Source organism: Mustela putorius, unplaced genomic scaffold (genome assembly GCF_011764305.1).
Source record: "Mustela putorius furo isolate JIRA1106 unplaced genomic scaffold, ASM1176430v1.1 tig00000578_pilon_pilon_pilon, whole genome shotgun sequence".
Lineage (NCBI taxonomy): Eukaryota > Metazoa > Chordata > Mammalia > Carnivora > Mustelidae > Mustela > Mustela putorius.
The window spans coordinates 4,098,573-4,118,316 of record NW_025421422.1 but is presented as its reverse complement, the minus strand read 5'-3'; the positions used below and the strand labels follow the sequence as shown (position 1 = coordinate 4,118,316).

General features: G+C 47.5%; 2 protein-coding genes across 3 annotated transcripts in view; one reads left to right on the top strand and one right to left on the bottom strand.

The window, feature by feature from the left end:
- Positions 1-5,439: 5,439 nt before the first annotated feature.
- Positions 5,440-7,502, bottom strand: LOC101677535 (cytochrome b-c1 complex subunit 9). 2 transcript variants are annotated; one of them, XM_004766463.3, is made up of 2 exons: positions 7,246-7,502; positions 5,440-5,705 (listed from the first exon to the last, which is right to left on the bottom strand). In XM_004766463.3, exon 1 carries the CDS (start codon positions 7,453-7,455, stop codon positions 7,267-7,269), a length of 189 nt encoding a protein of 62 aa, XP_004766520.1. In that variant the 5' UTR covers positions 7,456-7,502; the 3' UTR covers positions 5,440-5,705; positions 7,246-7,266. The 2 variants fall into 2 exon arrangements, with proteins under 2 accessions (XP_004766520.1, XP_004766519.1); XM_004766462.3 differs by having other exon boundaries at positions 7,306-7,498.
- A 297-nt stretch (positions 7,503-7,799) lies between these two features.
- The window catches only part of ZMAT5 (zinc finger matrin-type 5), a 28,201-nt gene continuing 16,256 nt past the window's right edge, over positions 7,800-19,744 (top strand). The window contains exon 1 of the mRNA XM_004766465.3: positions 7,800-7,909. The gene's annotated coding sequence lies outside the window, so the exon portion shown is untranslated. The remainder of the gene's footprint in view (positions 7,910-19,744) is intronic.

The following is a 19,744-nucleotide window of genomic DNA, read 5'->3' as shown; positions in this document are numbered from 1 at the left end:
TGCATCTTTGCTCATGCGGGGTATTATCATAATTTTTACAAATCTTCTACGAGTTTAATAAGTAAAAGGGTTTCTAGCTACTTTGATTTGACAAATCTGTTCTTGCGGGTCCTCAAGGAGTAGATGGGTCTCAAGGTCTAAAATGGATCTGAGAGCGTGTGGGGGATGGGCAGAGTGGGTGAAAGGTGGTGGGAGATGCAGACTTCCAGTTATGGAATGAGTAAGTCATGGAAATAAAAGGCGCAGCATAAGGAATATAGTCAATTCCATTAGAAGAGCGTTGTATGGTGACAGATGGTAGCTACACTTGTGAGCATACCATAAAATATAAACTTGCCAAATCACTCTGTCGTACACCTGCAACTGATGTAACACTGCGTGTCAGCTACAGTCGAATAAAAAATTAATTAAAAAAAAATTAAATGGGGCGCCTGGGTGGCTCAGTCAGTTAGTCATCTGCCTTCAGCTCAGGTCATGATCCCAGGATCCTGGGATCGAGCCCTGATTCGGGGGTCCCTGCTTGGCGAGGAGCCTGCTTCTCCCTCTCCTGCTCCCCCTGTTTGTGTTCTTTCTCTCTGTCAAATAAATAAATAAAATCTTTTTTTTTTCTTTTAATTAAACAGACCAGAGAAATAAACCCCTTACACACTAACCCCCAGCCCAGAATCTGCTTCCTGGGGAACACAGCCTGTGATAGGCAGCCTCTCTGTGTCTACTGGGGAAAAGCCTAGAATGTTCCAAGGGCTGGGCCTTTCTTCTTTGAGCTGCCAGGCCAACTTGGACTCCACCCAGTGCTGCAAAGTTTTGAACCTTGGCAGGCACCCCTAGAGTGCCAGCCTGGATAGCCCCTGGCTGGGTTAATTAAGCAGTCAGCTGGGTAAGGATTTATTGCACTTACTCCTTACTCCCCTTGACACCCCTCCAAGATGACAACATCTCCAGAAATAACAAGAATCATAGCTGCCATTGTGCAATATCATGGTGGGTATTTGACAGTTGAGGACACTGGCTCAGGAACAGTAAAGAACTTGCCTAAATTCACACAGCTGGTGAGTGGCAGGGCTTGAATTCTAACCCAGCACTGTCCATTCTAAAATCAGTGCTCTTTACACCTCACTAGAGCTCTTCAGTGGGAATAATAAAACGACCTTTTGGATCACTGTTCAAATAAATTGACACATAAACTGCAAAGCACTTAGTACAATGCCTGGCTCACGGTAAGTGGTTGATAAATGTAAGCTATTCATCAGAAACCCTCCAGAGGCTTACGTGTCTTTTTAGAATGGAATCCAAACTCTTGCAGCATGACCTATAAGACCTATAAGACCATGACCCTATCTATTACTGCCTCACTTCCTTCAGTTCCGTGAATAAACCAAACCCACACCCACCTCAGGGCCTTTGCGCTGGCCGTTCTTGTTTCCTGAAATACTCTTGATCTTTACCTGGCTGAGATTTTCATTCAGATCTCAGCTCAAATGCCATCTCCATGGAGAAATGTTCCCTGACTTCCTACCTGAGCATCTCACACTGCTCTTTAAGTCTGAGTCAGTCCCAAATGTCACCCTGTTTTATTTTATTCATAGCCCTTAATGTGTGCTGACGTTTTTATTTAATTTCTTATTTACCATCTGTCTCCCCTACTAGAATGCAAGCTGCGAGAGGGTAGGGATCTTTCTGTTCTTCACTGTGTATGGGGTCTAGAACAGGGCCAAGCAGAGTAGGCACTCAATAAAGATGTATTGGTTGACTGACAGACTGACTGAATAAATGAGAAGTTTCTACCAGTTTGGAGAGATTTTTGAAAACAAGAGAGAAGTGAGGAGAATAGGACATTAGCTCAAATACACTTAGCTGAGAGAGTGGTCCTGCTTGCTCAGAGGAGAGCTATACTGGATGCCAACTTCTCAGAAGAGGATTTCAGAGGCCTTCAGTAACTAGCTTATTGAGGTTTCCAAGTATTTAGCTTTTCCTGACACCTGTGTGAGGGGAGCAGGTGGGGAGTCCCCAGAACTTTCTAACCATAAAGACTGTCCCAGCTCTTGCCTCCAGGAAATGCCTCAAGCTGAGCTTGGGAAGGAAACTTTTTCCAGTAATAAAAAGCTTCTTGGTGCCAGTCTGAGGGGGGTGCTAATCCTCACTTCCCCCACCTGTGAGGCACACCCACCCAGGGAGTTCTGGGGAGGCCCAGCTCCCCGTTGGCAGTGCCACGCTAGGACGAACACTCACTGGGAGCTGTGGAAGGGGAACCCTGGGCTTCCCAGCAGCTGGGTTCTAGGCCTGGAGCCAGAGCCAGAGGCTCACATTTTGCATTTCTCTGTGTTCACACCCTCTCTGGGCAGCCCCCTTCTATTTGATTCCTCCCCCATTATAAGAATAATACATGCCTAATGCAGAAAACTTAGACATCAGAGAGAAACACAACAGGAAATGACTCTCCCGGAGTTAACCACTATTAACAATTTGTTGTGAGCATTTCCAGTTTTATCTTATACATGTTTACCAAAAAACCGCATGGTACTTTATATGAATCTACAGCTTGTTTTTTCCACTTAGCTTTGTACTTTGATGCTTTATGCGCACCTTCTTCTTAAGCATTTTTTTACTTTTTCTTTTCTTTTTTTTTTTTTTCTTTAGAAGACTTATTTATGGAGCACCTGGGAGGGTCGGTCAGTTGAGTGTTACGTGGGTTTTTTTGTTTGTTTGTTTGTTTTCTTTTTTTTTGAGAGAGAGAGGGCACAGGCACCAGGAGGGGTAGGGGAGGAGCAGAGTGAGAGGGAGAGAGAATCCGAAGCGGGTTCCATGATGAGCACAGAGCCAGTTTCGGGGCTCAATCCCACAACCCCAAGATCAGGACCCAAGTCACAATCAAGCATTGGATGTTTAACCAATTGAGCTACCCAGGCACCCCTGTTGTGTACTTTTTAAAGATTTTATTTATTTATTTGACAGAGAGAGAGAACTCACACAAGGAGGGGGAGCAGGAGAGGGAAAAGCAAGCTCTCCACTGAGCAGGAAGCCTGATGTAGGACTCAATCCAGGATCCTGGGATCATGACCTGAGCTGAAGGCAGACGCTTAAACGACTAAGCCACCCAAGCGCCCTTATGCGCATTTTTTTTTTTTTTAAAGATTGTATTTATTTATTTGACAGAGAGAGAGAGCACAAACAGAGGAAATGGCAGGCAGAGGGAGAGAAAGAAGCAGGCTCCCGTTGAGCACAGAGCCTGATGTGGGACTCGATCCCAGGACCCTGGGACCATAACCTGAGCTGAAGGCAGAGACTTAACCCTCTGAGCCATACATGTGTCCCTGTATTTCTCGTACTAATTGCCTGTTTGTGTTATTAGCCTTAGCTTCCAAGTTATTCACCTTTTTCTTAGTAACTTGGCAGACTGCTTCATGTATTAGTGAGGTTGGTACTTTGCCACATTTGATGGGTATTTTCTTCAAGCCAAACAAGGTTTTAAATGACTGCATATTTCACCAAAATAGTAATTCCCATTTTAGATGTCTTTTCATTTTTCCCATAATATAATACACTACAATGAACATCTCTTGTGGACACCTGCATTTTTAAAGGAAAATTTGCCAGAAGTAGGATTTCTTAGGTCAAAGGTATACACATTAATGATTTTAATACATAGATGCAAAATATCTTTCAGGAAAATGGTTCACACATGCTTTCCTATAGTATAAGGGTCCCATATCTTCTTTTTTTAAATTTAAATTACTTTAATTCAATTAATATATAATGCATTATTGGTTTCAGAGGTATAGGTCTGTGATTCATCAGTCTTTTTTTTTTTTTTAAGATTTTATTTATTTATTTGACAGACAGAGATCACAAGTAGGCAGAAAGGCAGGCAGAGAGAGAGAGGGAAGCAGGCTCCCTGCTGAGCAGAGAGCCCGATGTGGGGCTCGATCCCAGTACCCTGGGATCACGACCTGAGCTGAAGGCAGAGGCTTAAACCCACTGAGCCACCCAGGCACCCCTCATCAGTTTATTATAGAGTAACCAGTACTCTATAATTACATCACATGCCCTCCTTCATGTTCACATATCTTTGATATAGAATGGCATTTACAACATCTCCTGTAGTTCAAGCCTCATGTTTGCCACCATGGCACCACTAGGTGCCTAGTGGAACCTAGCACAGTGCCTCACACACAGTGGCCATCTCGATGTTTGTTAAATGAATGACTGAACTATGGTCCTTGAACACCTCTTCCTCAATTCCTGCTGCTCCATAGCCTGCTAGCAGAATCTTCTGGTTCTCCAGGTCCTTAAGCATCCCCCCATGTGTCTGCCAGCAGTTATGTCCATGTGCCAGGGTCTACGACTATGTTAATTGCATTTAACAACTCTTTTAACACTCAAAAAGAACCTATACAGAAGGCACTCCCATCATCCCCATGTAATAGACCAGGAAACTGAAGCTCAGAGAGGTCAAGTGCCTTGCCCTTGGTTCACACAGCTAGAACTGGTAGAGTGAGGATTCAAACCCACCAAGTAAGCACAATGATAAACCCAACTTATTAGAGATGGAAACTCTGGCAGGATGGTCAAGAGTTCTGGTCCAACTTCATCATCAGCAGATGGACTATGGCCCAGAGAGGTAAGCCAACTCGTCTGAAGACACTCAGCAAATTAAAGGCAGAATGGAGACAGGACCCTGGGGCAGGGTTTCTTTCCCCAGCTGAATCCAGGTTTTCCCTATGGTTAAGCCAGTTAGCTCTCCTTTGTATGACTTAAAAATGGAATTACTGGCTCCTGGCTGACTCAGCCAGTAGAGCATGTGACATTCTCTTAATCTTTTGTTTTTTTAAGTTTTATTTTTAAGTAATCTGTACACCCAATGTGGGGTTCAAACTCAACACTGAGATCAAGGATTGCATGTTCTACTGACTGAACCCCCTATGCATACAATTCTTTTTTTTTTTTAAGATTTTTATTGGTTTATTTGTCAGAGAGAGACAGCATGAGCACAAGCCGCGGGGGTAGGGGGTGGCGGGGAGGGGCTGCAGGCAGAGGGAGAAGCAGGCTCCCTGCTGAGCAAGGAGCCTGATGTGGGGCTGAATCCCTGGACCCTGGACCCATGAGCAGAGCCACAGGCAGGTGCCAAACCAACCAAACCACCCAGGCGTCCCTGCTGCAACCCTTGGTATCTCAGGGTTGGGAGTTTAAGCCTCTTGTTGGAGGGAGAGCTTGGGTTGGGGGGAGAAAAAGAAGACTGGAATTACTGATTTAGAAGCAAAAATTGAAAGTAATACCTCCAATTACAGCTCATGTTTTCTAAACCAGAGTTGTCTGAAAGTTAATGGAACCCAAAAGAATGAAATCTGCCCTTCAGATGTTTGCAGAGGACTCTAAAGTGGTCTCAACTGAAAAGTGAAGATTAGGTAGCATTAACAAAGCACTAGATACAGAAGCCATGTCTTGAGGACAATTTCCATTTATTTGCTGATGACTCTGACTAAACAGACTTCAAACACAGCAGAAGTTAAAGAGTTTGTCAGGTGAAGCCGCTTCTTGCCAACAGCTACAGGTGGTCAATGAAGAGTAATCTGAGCATCATCTTCAGGCTGAGGCCCTGGTTCTGGGCAAACAGCTGGTGGGTGGACCTGGTCCTTTTGGCGTGGGGAGGGATCTCTGAGGAACTACTCCTTATTCTCATACTTGTGCTTGATGTGTTTCCACAGCTTCTGCATTTTAAAGACAAGAACCACAAAGTTTGAGCTTTGTCTCTCACATTTTGCAGCTACTCCCACTGTCCTGGTCTCTAAAACTGGCTAGAGAAAAACATGTACCATGTCTGGACAGCTGGTGTGGGCAAACCAGAAGCAGCACTGGGCTCAATGCACATTCCTAACACTTGTAAACTGCTCTGATCTTCTCAATCGCCATGTAAAGAGAAGTGGAAAAGGATGATCCCTCTTTTACAGGAAATTGAGGTTATTATTCAAAAGTACTAAGTGTACTAAGGAACAGAGCCTGGAAGAGGTCTTATTTCCTCAACTCCCAGGTATTACTCAAGAGGTCCTAAATGCATAGCCCCAAATACTTTACGTTGACTCATTCTTTAATAATTTCCTTAAACCTGTGATCCTTGGGTCAGGAACTAGTTGGATTCTCATTCCCTTTTTTTTTTTAATGGTTTTATTTTTTTTAAGCAATCTCTACACCCAACTTGGGGCTTGAAATTAAACCAGGTGCTGGGCATTCTACCAACTGAGCCAGCCAGGTGCCCTTGATTCTTGTTCCTAAAAGCACAGATTGGTAAATTATGACAGCACACTTAACTGCCTTTCCCAAATATTGGGAATGGCCCACAGAACTGCCTGCAGGGGATGGGCAGAAAGAGGTCCTGATCACAGGCAGTACAGCATCAGTGGACAGGGCTGTAGGGTCAGACAGCTTCAAATTAAAAACACAAGTGAACGGTGTAACAGGGCTATCTGCAGGAGACCTTCCCTAACATGAGCCACAATGTAATGATGAAAAGCGTGTACAGCAGTTAGCACAGTGTTGGCACACAATGAGTCTACAAGGTGTGGTTATGTCCTACCTTCCGCTTTCACTTTCTCTTGAGGAATGTAACAAATGTTATTTTTTTAGTGCACCACCTACCAGGTACTCAGCATCTTGCCTACATCTCATGTAATTCTCACAGGAGCTGCTTACTGCGGTTACTATCGTCTCCACATCACAGATAAAAGTGAAGCTCAGAGAGGTTAAGAAACTCACCGAACTGAATGCCACAGTTATCAACTGACAGGGCCCAGTATCCCCATCCAGGGGTCTCTGATTTTATATTCCCGTCTCCTACCCATTATTACTACCACAATGCTTGCATAGGAAGCCTGGGAAAGTGAGGAGTGCTATGTGAAAAGACCAAGCACAGTATCTAAGGAGATGTCCTTTTCACGACCCTCGCCCGCTCAAATCTGCCCTTGAAATCCTCAGAGAAGACTGTGGGCCCAGGTTCCAGCCCAGATTCGCCACTGACTTCCCGAGGGTAGCCACAGTAAATCCTCTGCTCTCACTAAGCTTTAGTTTTTGCTCCTGCAAATGGACAAGTGGGTATCTGGGGGTGTGAGATATCAATACTTATAACCCGCACAAAGTGGGATCATTTAACGTTCTGGGATTCACATCCGATGGAGAGGATATATGGCACTCCACTGACAGAAGACGTGCAGCCTTCCCCCCTCCCCCCATAGTAAAAGGCAGACTGAGTCCCACCTCCACTCCCACTGTCACCCCTCAGGCAGGCCCAAGGTCAGGGATGGCCCAGTCCCTCACCCCCTGGTTGATGTGTTCGTAGATCGCGTCCGCGCCTTGATCGAAGGCGCGCTCGAAGAATAAGGCGCCCACAGCGATGGTGAGAGCGAAGGTGGAGGTCCTGCGGAACAGCAGGGAATACAACCTCGCAGTAAACGTCGGGCCCGCCATGTTTCTCCGCTGTCAAGCCCGCGCCTGCGCCGCAGCCGACCATGCGCTCCCCCCCCCCAAAAGCAGCCCTCGTCGTGCAATACTTTATGGGATTTGTAGTTTTACTGAAGCTCATTTCTTATCTTTTTGAAGGAGAGAGGTAAGTGATGGCTTTGCGGGGAGGAAAAGTATCGTAGAATTTAGATCAGGGCAGCCCAAATAGTGTGTTAAGATTTGTTACCCAATATTTCTAAAAAATTTCTTGTTAAGTGAATATACTGAACTACAACACCCAGAAGTTCTCGCGTTTCCTTTCCCTTCCCCAACGCCCGCCCGGTCTTAGCTATGATTCCCAAAGGTTTCTGGGAAGGGCCGATTGATACTCAAGGAAGGACTACGAATCCCAGCAAGCAGTTCGCGACACGAGGGCGCAGAAGGAGGAGGAGCTCGGAGCCGTCGGGCCCTGCGGAACCAGGTACTGTCTCTGGCAGGACGTCGAGGAGCTAGTGTTAGTCGTCTCCCCTCAAGGGGGAAGACATGGGCTCTTCTTTTTAAGTCCCTTACCTGCTCTGTGGGCCGCACCAACTTAAATAACGGGGAGTGAACAAAAGGGCGAGCGGGACTGGGTGCCCAGGTCCCCAGCTCATCTCTGCCTGTCTCCTCTGTTGGATCCAAGTCCAGGCCTAGCGTTGGAGCCTGTGGCAAAGTTGGGCCCTGGGGCTTGAACCCCTTTACCGGGCATCGGGGGAAGGGACGGTTCTGCACATGCTTCCTGTTCCCCTCACCCCTGGGATTCGCCCACTAGAACCTTGACCTAGAAGGGGGAGATCTGGGCACCGCTCATTCCTTCTTGGGGATTAAATAAGGGTTTTGATGTACCAGTGCCACTCAGCTCATATTTTCTGAGTGCTGCTTCTGGACCATGACCTGGGGACCTGGCGAAGAACAAGCCCCGCTCTCAAGGAGCACTCAGTGTGTGGGCAGATCGGGAGGTGCGCTAACCACAAACAAATAATACTTTAAAAAGCAAAAGACAGGTTGCTTGAAGAGAGTCTGGCGGTGCTATTTTAGCCAGGGTGCCCACTGTGACACTTTAAGCAGAGACCCCAACGAAGGGAAGTTGGTCAAACAGGAAAAGGTTGGTGCGAAAGACTTGAGGCTGCAGCAGTCCTGGAGTGCTTGAGGGAAAGCGAGCGGTAGGGCGAACTGTGAAGAGGCGGGCTTCAGTCAGCTCAAATAGGGCCTTGTAATCCATAGTAAGGAGTCTTACTTCTTTTTAATTGCTCTAGGAAGCCACTGAAGGGTTTTAAGCTGGGATGTGACATGATCCAATTTACATTTTAATGTCATCATTCTCGCTGCTCTCTGGAGAACAGATCGAAGAGAGGAAGTTATTGTGTTGCGTCAGTTGAGACAGGATGGTAATTTAGATTAGTTTATGGATTAGAGTAGTGATCAGATTTGTGTTGTATTTTGGGAGATCGGACAGACCGAACAAGCTGACCTGTGTAGAGAGTGTGGGAAAGAAGAATGGAGGATGAAGTTTTGACCTTAACAACTTGAAATCCAGCGGGATGACCTTAAGCTCTGTTTGGTCATGTTAGATTTGAGCCACCCCTTAGACATCAAGTGGAGATGCCCAGAGGCCAGTGGGGATTTGGATCTGAAATTCAGAGAGGTCTAAGCCAGAGATAAGTCATCAGCATAGGTACTGAAAACCTGGGATTAGAGGTCTGGGCCTGATTTGGAAAAGCAAAAGGAACGCCTGATTGGGGACTGGGAAGAAAAATGTGAAAAGCTTTAAGGTCTAAAACCATGATGACTTAACCATAACTGAAGTTATTTTCTATTTGCAAAGCATCCTGGTAGCTCCTTGGGACACAACGTTGTGAGGCTTCTAGGATAGAATACTTTTGTCCTGCTAACAACAAATCTGGCTGATGGGAAGTTAGAGGAGGAAGGAATTGGTTTAAGTAGGATGGGTTAGGAAAGTCCATGGGGAGTTAAGGTGTGGCTTGTTTTATTTTATTTTATTTCATTTTGCAGCAACAATTTGGAAATACTGAATTTTCTTTAAGCTGCTTACTTCAGCTTAGAAATTACTCTATACATATCTAGAAAAATAAGAAAAATGACCTTCACTTTTCCTTTGATGTTTGAACTCTCTTTGAACTAACCTTAAATTCCTTTAAACAATCAGCCCCATTTATAGCCTAATTACATTCCCTTACACATTTATTTCACTTATAATTTAATATATTTGATTTTCCTTTTAAGTACTTCAGATATATAACCTAACAAGTATAATTTCCCAAGAATATTTAAATGTTACTAGAAAATCTAATAATTTAAATTTACAAACATAATGAATTTCAAGTTCAATACTTTCAACATACTTAGTTAAATTCTTTTATGTCTCTGGTTATGTCTGGAAAGCTAAAAAAAAAAAAAAAAAGATGCCATCTCTGACATGAAATTAGGATATGGGGGGTACTATTAGTAGCTTTCACAGCATTCCAGATGATTCTAACAGTGGAGCCAATGTTTCTAGTTATTGCTGACCTTTCAGCTTGAAATGATAAATCTAATATCATTTACTGACATATGTTTTATCAGTTACCTAACTGTATATATGAAACATTTTTTTTTCTTAAAGATGTTATATATTTATTTGAGAGAGAACAGAGAGAGCACAAGCAGGGAAAGGGGCAAAGGGGGAGGGAAAGGGACAAGCAGACTCCCCACTGAGTGCAGAGCTCACAGAGCTCAAATCCCAGGACCCTGGGGCACCTGGGTGGCTCAGTGGGTTGAGCCTCTGCCGTCCGCTCGGGTTATGATCTCGGGGTCCTGGGATCGAGCCCCACATCGGGCTCTCTGCTCAGCAAGGAGTCTGCTTCCTCCTTTCTCTGCCTGCTTGTGATCTCTCTGTCAAATAAATAAATAAAATCTTAAAAAAAAAAAAAATCCCAGGACCCTGATATCATGACCTGAATGGAAGTCACACACTTAACTGACTGAGCCACTCAGGTGCTGCCCTACCTATATATTAGAACCTCTGTATTTTTTTTTTTTTTTAATAAATTCTATGTCTAGTGTTGGGCTGGAACTCAACAACCCCCATGAGAGCAAGAATGTCATGCTCTATCGTCTGAGCCGGCCAGGTACCCCTAACTTCTGTATTAAGTAATCTCTACAGTCAACATGGGGCTTGAATTTACAACCCCAAGATCAAGAGTTGCATGCTCTACCAACTGAGCCAACCAGGCACCCCATATATTTCTCAATTCCTAACTTCTGTATTTTAAATTGGAATCACAGTGCTTATCTGTCATACTCAACATGTCAAATTCTTTTCAATGTTACAGATACTTTTAAATACCAAGTATATGCTGATTATTACTAAACTGAGGTCAGGAACATCAATAAGGTTGATTTATTTTACTACCTCTATTTTCAATTCTAAACTTACCTGGAGCGTGACAGGACACTTAGGTAGTAGGAAAACAGCTTTATCCATTCTAATGAATTGTGTTTAGCATTCCAGTCAAGTTGGGTTTATCATTTTCAGTGAGCTGAGGTTATTTAAAATCAGACTGGTTTCTGACCAAGACAAGAATCCAGGTGTTGTCTACCCAGAGTGACTATCCCCAGCCAAGGCTGCCTTTGGGATGCAGGGAATAGAGAGGTCTTTGAGCAGAAGCTTGGTCCCCCAGCCTTTATATTTTAAGGGGTACCTACTAGAGGGTACTAGACTCCATGAGTAAAATCTAGATTTCTGGGCCCCGCTCCAGATGAGCTGAGTCTGAATTCCTGGAGATCTGACGACCCAGGAGACTTCATTTGTATTAAGCTCCCCACTAGGAGCTATGGAAAATCTTGAGCAGGAGTGGTTCTAAGAGACTTGATCTTCTGCTGCCCAGGGTGGGTGAAATGAAGAGGTTGGCTCAGATGCTGGAGATGAGACCTGACTTGGGCAGAAGTGAGGGTGGTGACGGACCAGCCTGGTGGCAGAAGAAGGGGGAGGCAGGGGCGGTTCCGAGTCCAGGTTTCTGGCTCAGAAGCCTCCATCAGACTATTTTTACCTTTTCTGTTTGGAAGCTCTGGCCTCCTGGGACCTGTAACTATATGATGAGAAACTGTGTCTCCATCCTGCAGCTCCCTGGAGCCCAGATTCAGGTTTTGCCAACCTGCCCTGAGCCAGGTCTGCTTGGAATCATGGTGTGCCCTATCTGCCTTCAGCCAGGGACTGAAGGCGGATCTCTTTCCACACCAGCCCTGATTGGTCCATCCAGGTGAACCAAGTCATTGGAACCATCTACAGTGGCCTCCTAAGGGAGAAGGAATAGTATTTATCCTAGTTTGGCAATTTTCCCACTTTTTTGAAGGGAATTTTTTGAGCAAATTTAAAACAATATATGCTTAATGTAGAAACTTAGAAAAATAGAAAAACACAAAGGGAGAAGAAAATTCTGCATATAATCCTATTATCCAGACATAGTCGCAATAAATATTTTGTGTCTGCTTGTGTGCGTGGGTGTGGGTATGTGGGTGTGCTGGGGCAGGACGTTCTTTCTCCTTAAAAAAGTGGTATCGTGTTGTACAAACTGCTGTGATAAGGAGCCATTTTTTATTTAGCTAAAAGGGAATAGTCTCCTTTGACTTGAATTTTTTTCCTTTGACTTGATTGTTTTTCTTTTTTTTCCCCCAAAGATTTCATTATTTGAGAGAGGGAGGGTTGGAGGAGCAAAGGGAGAGAAAACATCTCAAGCAGACTCCCCACTGAGTGCGGAGCCCTACACAGGGTCCATCCTATGACCCTGAGAGCATGACCTGAGCTAAAGTCAAGAGTTGGACACTCAGCCAACTGAACCACCCAGACACTCCTCCTTTGACTTGATTTTTAATGTCTGTCTGGTAGTGCATTGAACAGATGTGGCTTGTGCCCTGCTCTTGATCCTTGCCAATGTGGACTCCCTCCTTGTCCAGTCTTTTTTAGGTAAGATGTGAGTCATGTCATTGAACCCTCCCACTCCTACCTTGTTTGGGAAACCAAGCTGCCTATCTGCATATAGTGAGCATTGTCTGTCAGCTGTTCTTACGGTCCAACATTTAGATTTCAGTTTTCAGACAAGCTATGTTGCAGTGACCATCTTAGTATCTAGATCTTTTTTTTTTTTAAGATTTTTTATTTATTTATTCGACACACAGAGAGAGAAATCACAAGTAGGCAGAGAGGCAGGCAGAGAGAGGGGGGAAGCAGGCTCCCCGCTGAGCAGAGAGCCTGATGTGGGGCTTAACCCCAGGACCCTGAGATCATGACTTGAGTTGAGGGCAGAGGCTTAACCCACTGAGCCACCCAGGCGCCTGGTATCTAGATCTTTGAGATCATCTCTGATCATTTCCTTGGAGGAACTCCTATTGGACGTAGGTACCCTTCCTTGGTGCTGTCTAGCACACAGCTTATCACCTAGTATTACTGGGGGCACATCGGCCAGCCATCCCAACATATATTCAGTGCACTTTCTTGTGAGAGCAGGGCCTTTGTGTCGTGAGGTGTGAACCCCATTCTGGCAGAGAGGGAGGATCAGCAAATGTTTGGCTAATAAATATATGGCTGAAGGGAACCATAGAAAGTTCTGGAAGGTTGTGCCTGTGTTCAGGGATTGGCTCATTTGACTCAACTCAGGAGTGTTTTGGAATATGGGGCACTTTGTACCCATAGCCATCACATATTTTAAAGTGATTCAGTTTTTTCATTTGTTTATTTCACTGTATCAGTTAGCTATTGCTGCATAACAGATTATCTCCCCAAACTTAGCAACTTAACACAACAAATATCTTGTATATCTGAGGGTCAAGAATTTGGAAGTGGGAGTGTGGCTGGCTGACTTAGTGGAGCATATGACTCAGGATCTTAGGGCCGTGGATTTAAGCCCATGTTGGGTATATAGCTTACTTAAAAAAAAATTTTTTTAAAGATTTTATTTATTTATTTGAGAGAGTGAGCGAGAGAGAAAGAGAGACAGAGAAAGCATGAGTGGTGGGAGGGAGAGAGAGAAGCAGGCTCCGCGTGGAGCAGGGAGCCCGATGCTGGGCTCGATCCCAAGACCCTGGGATCATGATCTGAGCTGAAGGCAGACACTGAACGGACTGAGCTACCCAGGCACCCTAAGAATCATGTTTAAAAAAAAAAAAAAAAAGAATTTGGGAGTAGCTTAGCTGGGTAGTTATGGCTCAGACCTCCCAGGAAGTAACAGTCAAGTTCTCTGCTGGGGCTGCCCTCATCTGAAGGTTTGACAGGGCTGGAGGGTCCACTTCTAAGCTTGCTCACACGCTGTCAGCAGGGGGTCTTAGTTCCTTGCCACATGGGCCTCCCCACAGGGCTGTTCACCATGTGGCACCTGGCTTCCCCCAAATTAAGTGATCAGAGAAAGAGACCCCAGGATGGAAGGCATATTGTCTTATCACCCGATTGTGGAAGTGACATACGATCATGTCTACTCTGTTCCCTTAGTCCCGCAGATCAGTCCTCCTATAGTGTGGGAGCAGACAACACAAAGCATAAACCCCAGAAGGTAGGGGGTGCAGAGGCTGGCCGCCATATCCACAGATGAGTACTGAGCGCTGTCAGCGTGCCAGGCACTCTGCTAAGCACCTCATATCCATGATTTCATCCTCACAGTGATCTTATGGAATAGTTTTAGTCCATCATTCCATAAGAATTATTATGCCTGTCTCCCCCAGTTCAGAGGGTGAGTAGTTTGCGGAGAGTTTCACAACCCAGAAATGGCAGAGACGAGATTCAGACCTGAGTTGAATGATTATAGAGTAAGAACTGGCTTGGGTAGTCTGTGTGACTTTGGGTAAGCTCTCACCCTCTCTGTTCTTCAGTCCCTCATCTACCTCAGATTAGCATTTCTCTGAGCATGGTCTGTGGACTATGCATCATTTTCCTTAGATCCTGGCCCTGCCTCAGACCTGCTGAATCAGGAATTGCTGTGGGTGGGGAACCCCCCACTGCCTTAGAGGGCCAGGAGTATGATGCCACATGTGCCTAACACCCAGGGGTGACATAAATGAGATCAGGGTGAGAGAGGTGTGTGGTCATTGCTAAGCACTGAGGTGTCTGAGGGAGACCCCTGACATAATGGGGCCCCTATCAGGGAAGACGTCTGGATCTTCCTGGCACTTGTGTTGGAGTTGGGCTCTGAGTGGATAGCCTGCAGGCCACCCCCCACCTCCCTGAGGGAGTTCTGATGCCATCAGCTCCAGACGGCAGGCATATGTGCCCCTGGGACATTGTTGAGCTCCTAGCGGGCGTGCAATAACGCCGTCCTCTGGCTGCCGTTTACTGTTTACCTGGGGTCTGGCAGTGCCATAATTAGAAGAAATGACAGGTGAGCTTGAGGGCAGCATGTGGCGAGCACAAGGCCTGGGTAATTATTATGATGTGTCTCCCAGCCCTTGGCCACGGCCAAGCTGTTGGCTTATTTTAGCCCTGTGCCAAAGACAGCTCTACCTGAGACACACACGATGAAAGGAACCAAGAATATCAATGAAGCACAAACGTCTGCCCCATGGGCGCATCACAGCGGAGCAGTGCGATGGGAAGAGAAAGGCTTCAGGACTCATCCGGACCCCAGGGGCAGTGCTGGCTCTCCACGCCTTTTGGCTTCATGGTGAGGTCTCTCCCAGAGGGTGCTGGGGGGTCCTCTGTGCCACTGGCCCACCAACAGCACTCAGGCTGATGAGAAATGACTATTACGGGAATCTGTCTCGGTTTTGGCTTTGAGCAGATGAGGAGTATCTCTGAACCCGTGTCCCCATCTGTGAAATGGACACCTTGACATCTGCTCAAAGGGTCCCTGTGATGATCAAATAAGGGAACGAAAGCCAGGTGCCTAGCACGCAGGAATCTGATGCTGTCTTCCCTCCCCCCATCCCACCCCCATTCTCTTTTCTTTCCTCCACCCCAAAGTGTCTCCTTGAGGGAAGACTCAGAAGACTGAGGTCAGGTGCCACAGGATGGCCGGGTGTGGGTCAAGTCAGTAGAGCAGGGCTCTGCTGGAGACAGGAGTCCTGCAGGGAGGGCGGTGGTGGCCTCTGCCCATCCTCGTCCTGGTCCCTAGATCCGCAGTGGAGGAGAAGAGGGTCTGGGAGCTATAGGTAAGCAGAGGGCAAGAGGCCTCAGGTTCTGTGGGTAGCTCCTTCCACAGGCAGTTGCATGTGCAATGCTGTGTTCCTGGTGGTGGGGTGCAGCAGGACAGATAGATCTCTCTGCCTTCACGGGACTCACATACTAGTGGGGAGGCAGACACACATGACAGTAAAGCAGCAGGTGAGGTGAGACGAGCTAGGGGAACCAGCAGGTCATAAGGAGGAGAGAAGTGCCTGCGGCTGCCACTTTTAAGTCCAGTGGTCTGGGCAGGCTCACCGGGAGAGCGAGGGAGTGAGCCGCCTGGATGGTTGTATTACCAGCAGTTAGACCCTCCATTCTCTGAGTACTAACTATATGGTAGGCGTCCTAATATACCAATGCCTTTGTCAATCCACAATAGCAGTGGGGGTCCCTAGATTAGAGCTAAGGACACGCACAGGGGGATGAAATAACTTTCTAGAGTACACCTAGCTGATGAGTGGCAGACCTGGGATTTAAACCCACACCTGTGTGACCCCGGAGGTTGTCGCACTGACCTCAACCTGCTGCCCTTTGGCCATAGGGAGCCACCTTGTCACCTGGTGAAGCTCCAGGGAGCCAGCAGCTGCTGTTGCAAACATGGACCCGATCCCTGAGAATGGGCAGGTGGCGCTGTCTCCGTTTCCAGCAAGGCAGGATGGTGCCTTGTTCACAGCCGCTGAGCGCACCAGTCCCAGAGGATGAGGGTGAATCACGGCCGAGAGGGCCAGCTTAGTCAGCACCCCATGCTGGTGTCTGGGCGCCTTCGGAGATGTCCAGCTATCTCCACCACCCCCTTCCTTGACCTCCCACTCAGGGCTTCCAAGTGCAGTGGTGCAGGCTGTGCCTTGTGCAAGGACACCTGGCTGAGGGGTGAGTCGGAGTGAGATACTCTCTGCTTGCCAGATTGCCAAGTACGCAGTGGCAGGGCACCGTATCTGTCTGGAGGATTCTGCACCAGCATCCTTTCCTAATGTGTGCCAAGGCACTAGAGAGGGAGGCGGTTGGGTCAAGACCGCTAGAAGCTCACACCTGGCTGCTGTCGGAGCAAGGTCACCTTGCTGAAGTCCAGCTCCTGCCCAGGTCCTTGGCCTCCCTGGGGACTGGCCCGCTGGGAGGTGGGACGCACAGATTGCCCTGGAGCTCATTTGCTCCCCTTGACACCATACCTGGGCCATATGGGCTCTGCAGAGCTGCTGTTCAGGGCAGGTGTCAGAGCCCATCATGAAGGCTGAAGTCCGGTCCCACCTCTGCCTTGTGCTGTGTGCTTTGGGCAACCGACATACCCACTCCTGGTCTCACCTTTCCTCATCTGTCATACAGACCAGCTGCCCCCAGTTGTCACTTGGACACTGACATCCTGTTCCTTGTTCCGAGCCTCAGTTTTCTGAAATACAGGCCTTTGGGAGACCAATAATAATGATGGGGGATGCTGGCTGTTGTTTCTTGAGGGGCCCCTGGGGGCCAGGCTCTGCTAAGTCAAGTATGTGTGCACAGATGAGCTGATTCTCAGAACAATCCCTGAGTTGGGCCCTGTCACTATCCCAGTTTTCATAGGAGGAAGCTGAGCACAGAATTAGAAAGCAGTGGCACCTGGATTTAAACGTGGCTGTCTAGAGAGGCCCTTGGAGATCACCTGGTCTAGCTGCTCGCCTCCCCCTTCACACATGGGGAGACTGAGACCCCGAGTGGGCAAGCGATGGAGCCACAACCTCACCTAGCAGAGCTGGGATTAGAGGCAGGGGTGCTTTGACCCGCTGTGGACAGCTAAGTGCCGCCCCGGTGCCAGGTGCAGGGTAGGCAGAGGAAGGAAGGTGTGGGTGGGCACCTCTCCGCTGAGGTTCATACATGTGAGAGAGAGGAGGAAACATGTTTCTCTCTCTCTCACACACACACACACACAGTGTCCACTGCCAAGAGGCTCATTATATGACTTCAGGGAAGCTTTCCCAGCAAGTCCAAGTGAGGAGGAAACTTCACACACACACACACACACACACACTCTCTCTCTCTCTCTCTCTCTCTCCCCTCCCCCACTGCCGAGGGGCTCATCATTGCCAGTCTAAGTGCAGGCACTGCGAGACCTGATTTGACTTTCTTTCCTGAAAGCGTGACTCGGAGCCCCGTGAGGCACCACTCTGAGCCCGTCTTCTCCTTCGCAAGTGGGCTTATAACACATACCTCTTGGGTTTGGAGGGGGGCCCATGGTCCCCAGGGTATAGTGACTGATTAAAAAGGAGAGCAGTCAGGGGTGGCTGGGTGGCTCAGTGGGTTAAGCCTCTGCCTTCGTCTCAGGTCATGGTCTCAGGGTCCTGGGATTGAGCTCCGTGTCAGGCTCTCTGCTTGCAGAGAGCCTGTTTTCCCCCCTCTCTACCTGCCTCTCTTCGCTTGCCTCTCTGCCTGCCTGTGATATCTCTCTCTCTCTCTCTCTCTCTCTCTCGGTCAAATAAATAAAAGCTTAAAAAAAAAAAGAGCAGTTAGCAGCGTGATTTGTTGGAAGGAGACTTTCCTAAGCCATGAGGAGTGTGGGCTCTAGAGCCACCCTGCCCAGATTCTGAACCCAGTTTGGCTGCTTTCCAGCTCTGTGACCTTGGCTAAGGCACTTTGCTTCTTGGAGCCTCAGTGCCCTCATCTGAAGAAGTGGAGTAGGTCCTGCCTCACAGGTTGTCCTTAGGATTAAATGAGATGATGCATTGTAAAGCTCTTAGCCTCATACCACACTAGTAGGTGCTCAGTAAATCAAATAGAAAGTGACATGTCTTTAGCACTTGCTACATGCTGGACATTATTAGTGTCATTTGTGTTTCCATTACTCTCATTAACATTTCAGTTGGGTTACCAAACTTCTGTTTACTGCTCTGCAGGCAATCAGCTAACCCGTCAGACCCCCTGTCTCACATTGCTGCAGAGCCCCTGTCTCACATTCCTACAGCGAAAGGAGAGGGCGGGAGAGGTCCAAGGTCACCTGGCCAGCCTTGTGCCCTGTGTGGTTTTGTTCAGCTAAGACCGCCGCAGAGCCAGCGCTTCTATCTCTGCCTCCCAGAGGGACACCCACCCCTCCCCATGACTCTCCAGAGCCAGCAGCTCTCCAGAGCTTGAGGCTTCGTGAATGGCTTGGTTAAGCACTCGGCCGTTAAACGTTCATCTCTTACAATTTCAATCCAATTCCTATAAGTTTATTGGCAAGACGGGGTGTATTAGAGCTGCCAAATTTAATATATCAAGTCCATGTGTCTGGGATGTGGTTTCTCAGCAGTAATAGAAGAAGAGAGGTTTTATACGTTTTTATTTTGAATGACTGTTCCCGCTCCCATTACAGCCCTTGACTTAATGGCTGCTATCCCTGTCTGCCGCAGGAAAGGCCTCCATCGACCCACCTGACTGCCTGGACTGTCCAGGGGGCTTGTTTGTCTCTGTCTCTCTCCCCCTTCTCTTCTTCCCAAGATGCATTCCCCCATCCATCTGCCCTGTGGTCAGGTCCCAGCCGTATCTTTAATTTGCTAAGTCCTGTGAGTTGTGCTTTTGCTGTTAGCCTGGCTTGCTTAGGGAAGTCATTTTCCTTCCTCTTCTGGGCCCCTGCTCTGGGAAACGAGGGATCAGACTGTAGGACCTGAAGAGTGAGAGGGTAGTCTGGGCTCAGCCTTTGCATATCCCACTTGGTAGCCCAGAGTAGACCCATTCATCCTCGTGTCTCGTGTCAGTAAATCTGGGGACCCAGGGGTGGCCCTGACACTCAGAATTGCCCCTTGCCTATGGCCAGGGATCTCCTGGGTCAGGTGTGGCAGCTGTGGTCACCATGGCTGAGGGGTCTTAAGACCCTGAGACATTCTCATTTCCCTCTCTGGGACCTGCCATCTAAGAGTTTCTCGCTAATCTCCTGGTGAAGCTGTTTGCATTTCTGCCTGAGCCTTCTGGCTTCTGTAAGCTGGCTCAGGAAGAGAGGACACCCAGCAGTGGGATTTTTAGGGCATCTGGGTTTTGCGTTTTCATCAGCTGTGTGATCTTGAGCAAATCACTTCCTTTCTGTGAACCTCAGTTGTCCCGTAGGGAAAGTGGGAATTAATCCGTTTACTCAACAAATAATGGTTGCCTGCTCTGTACTGTACACCACTTTGGGTAGTGGGGCTCCAGCAG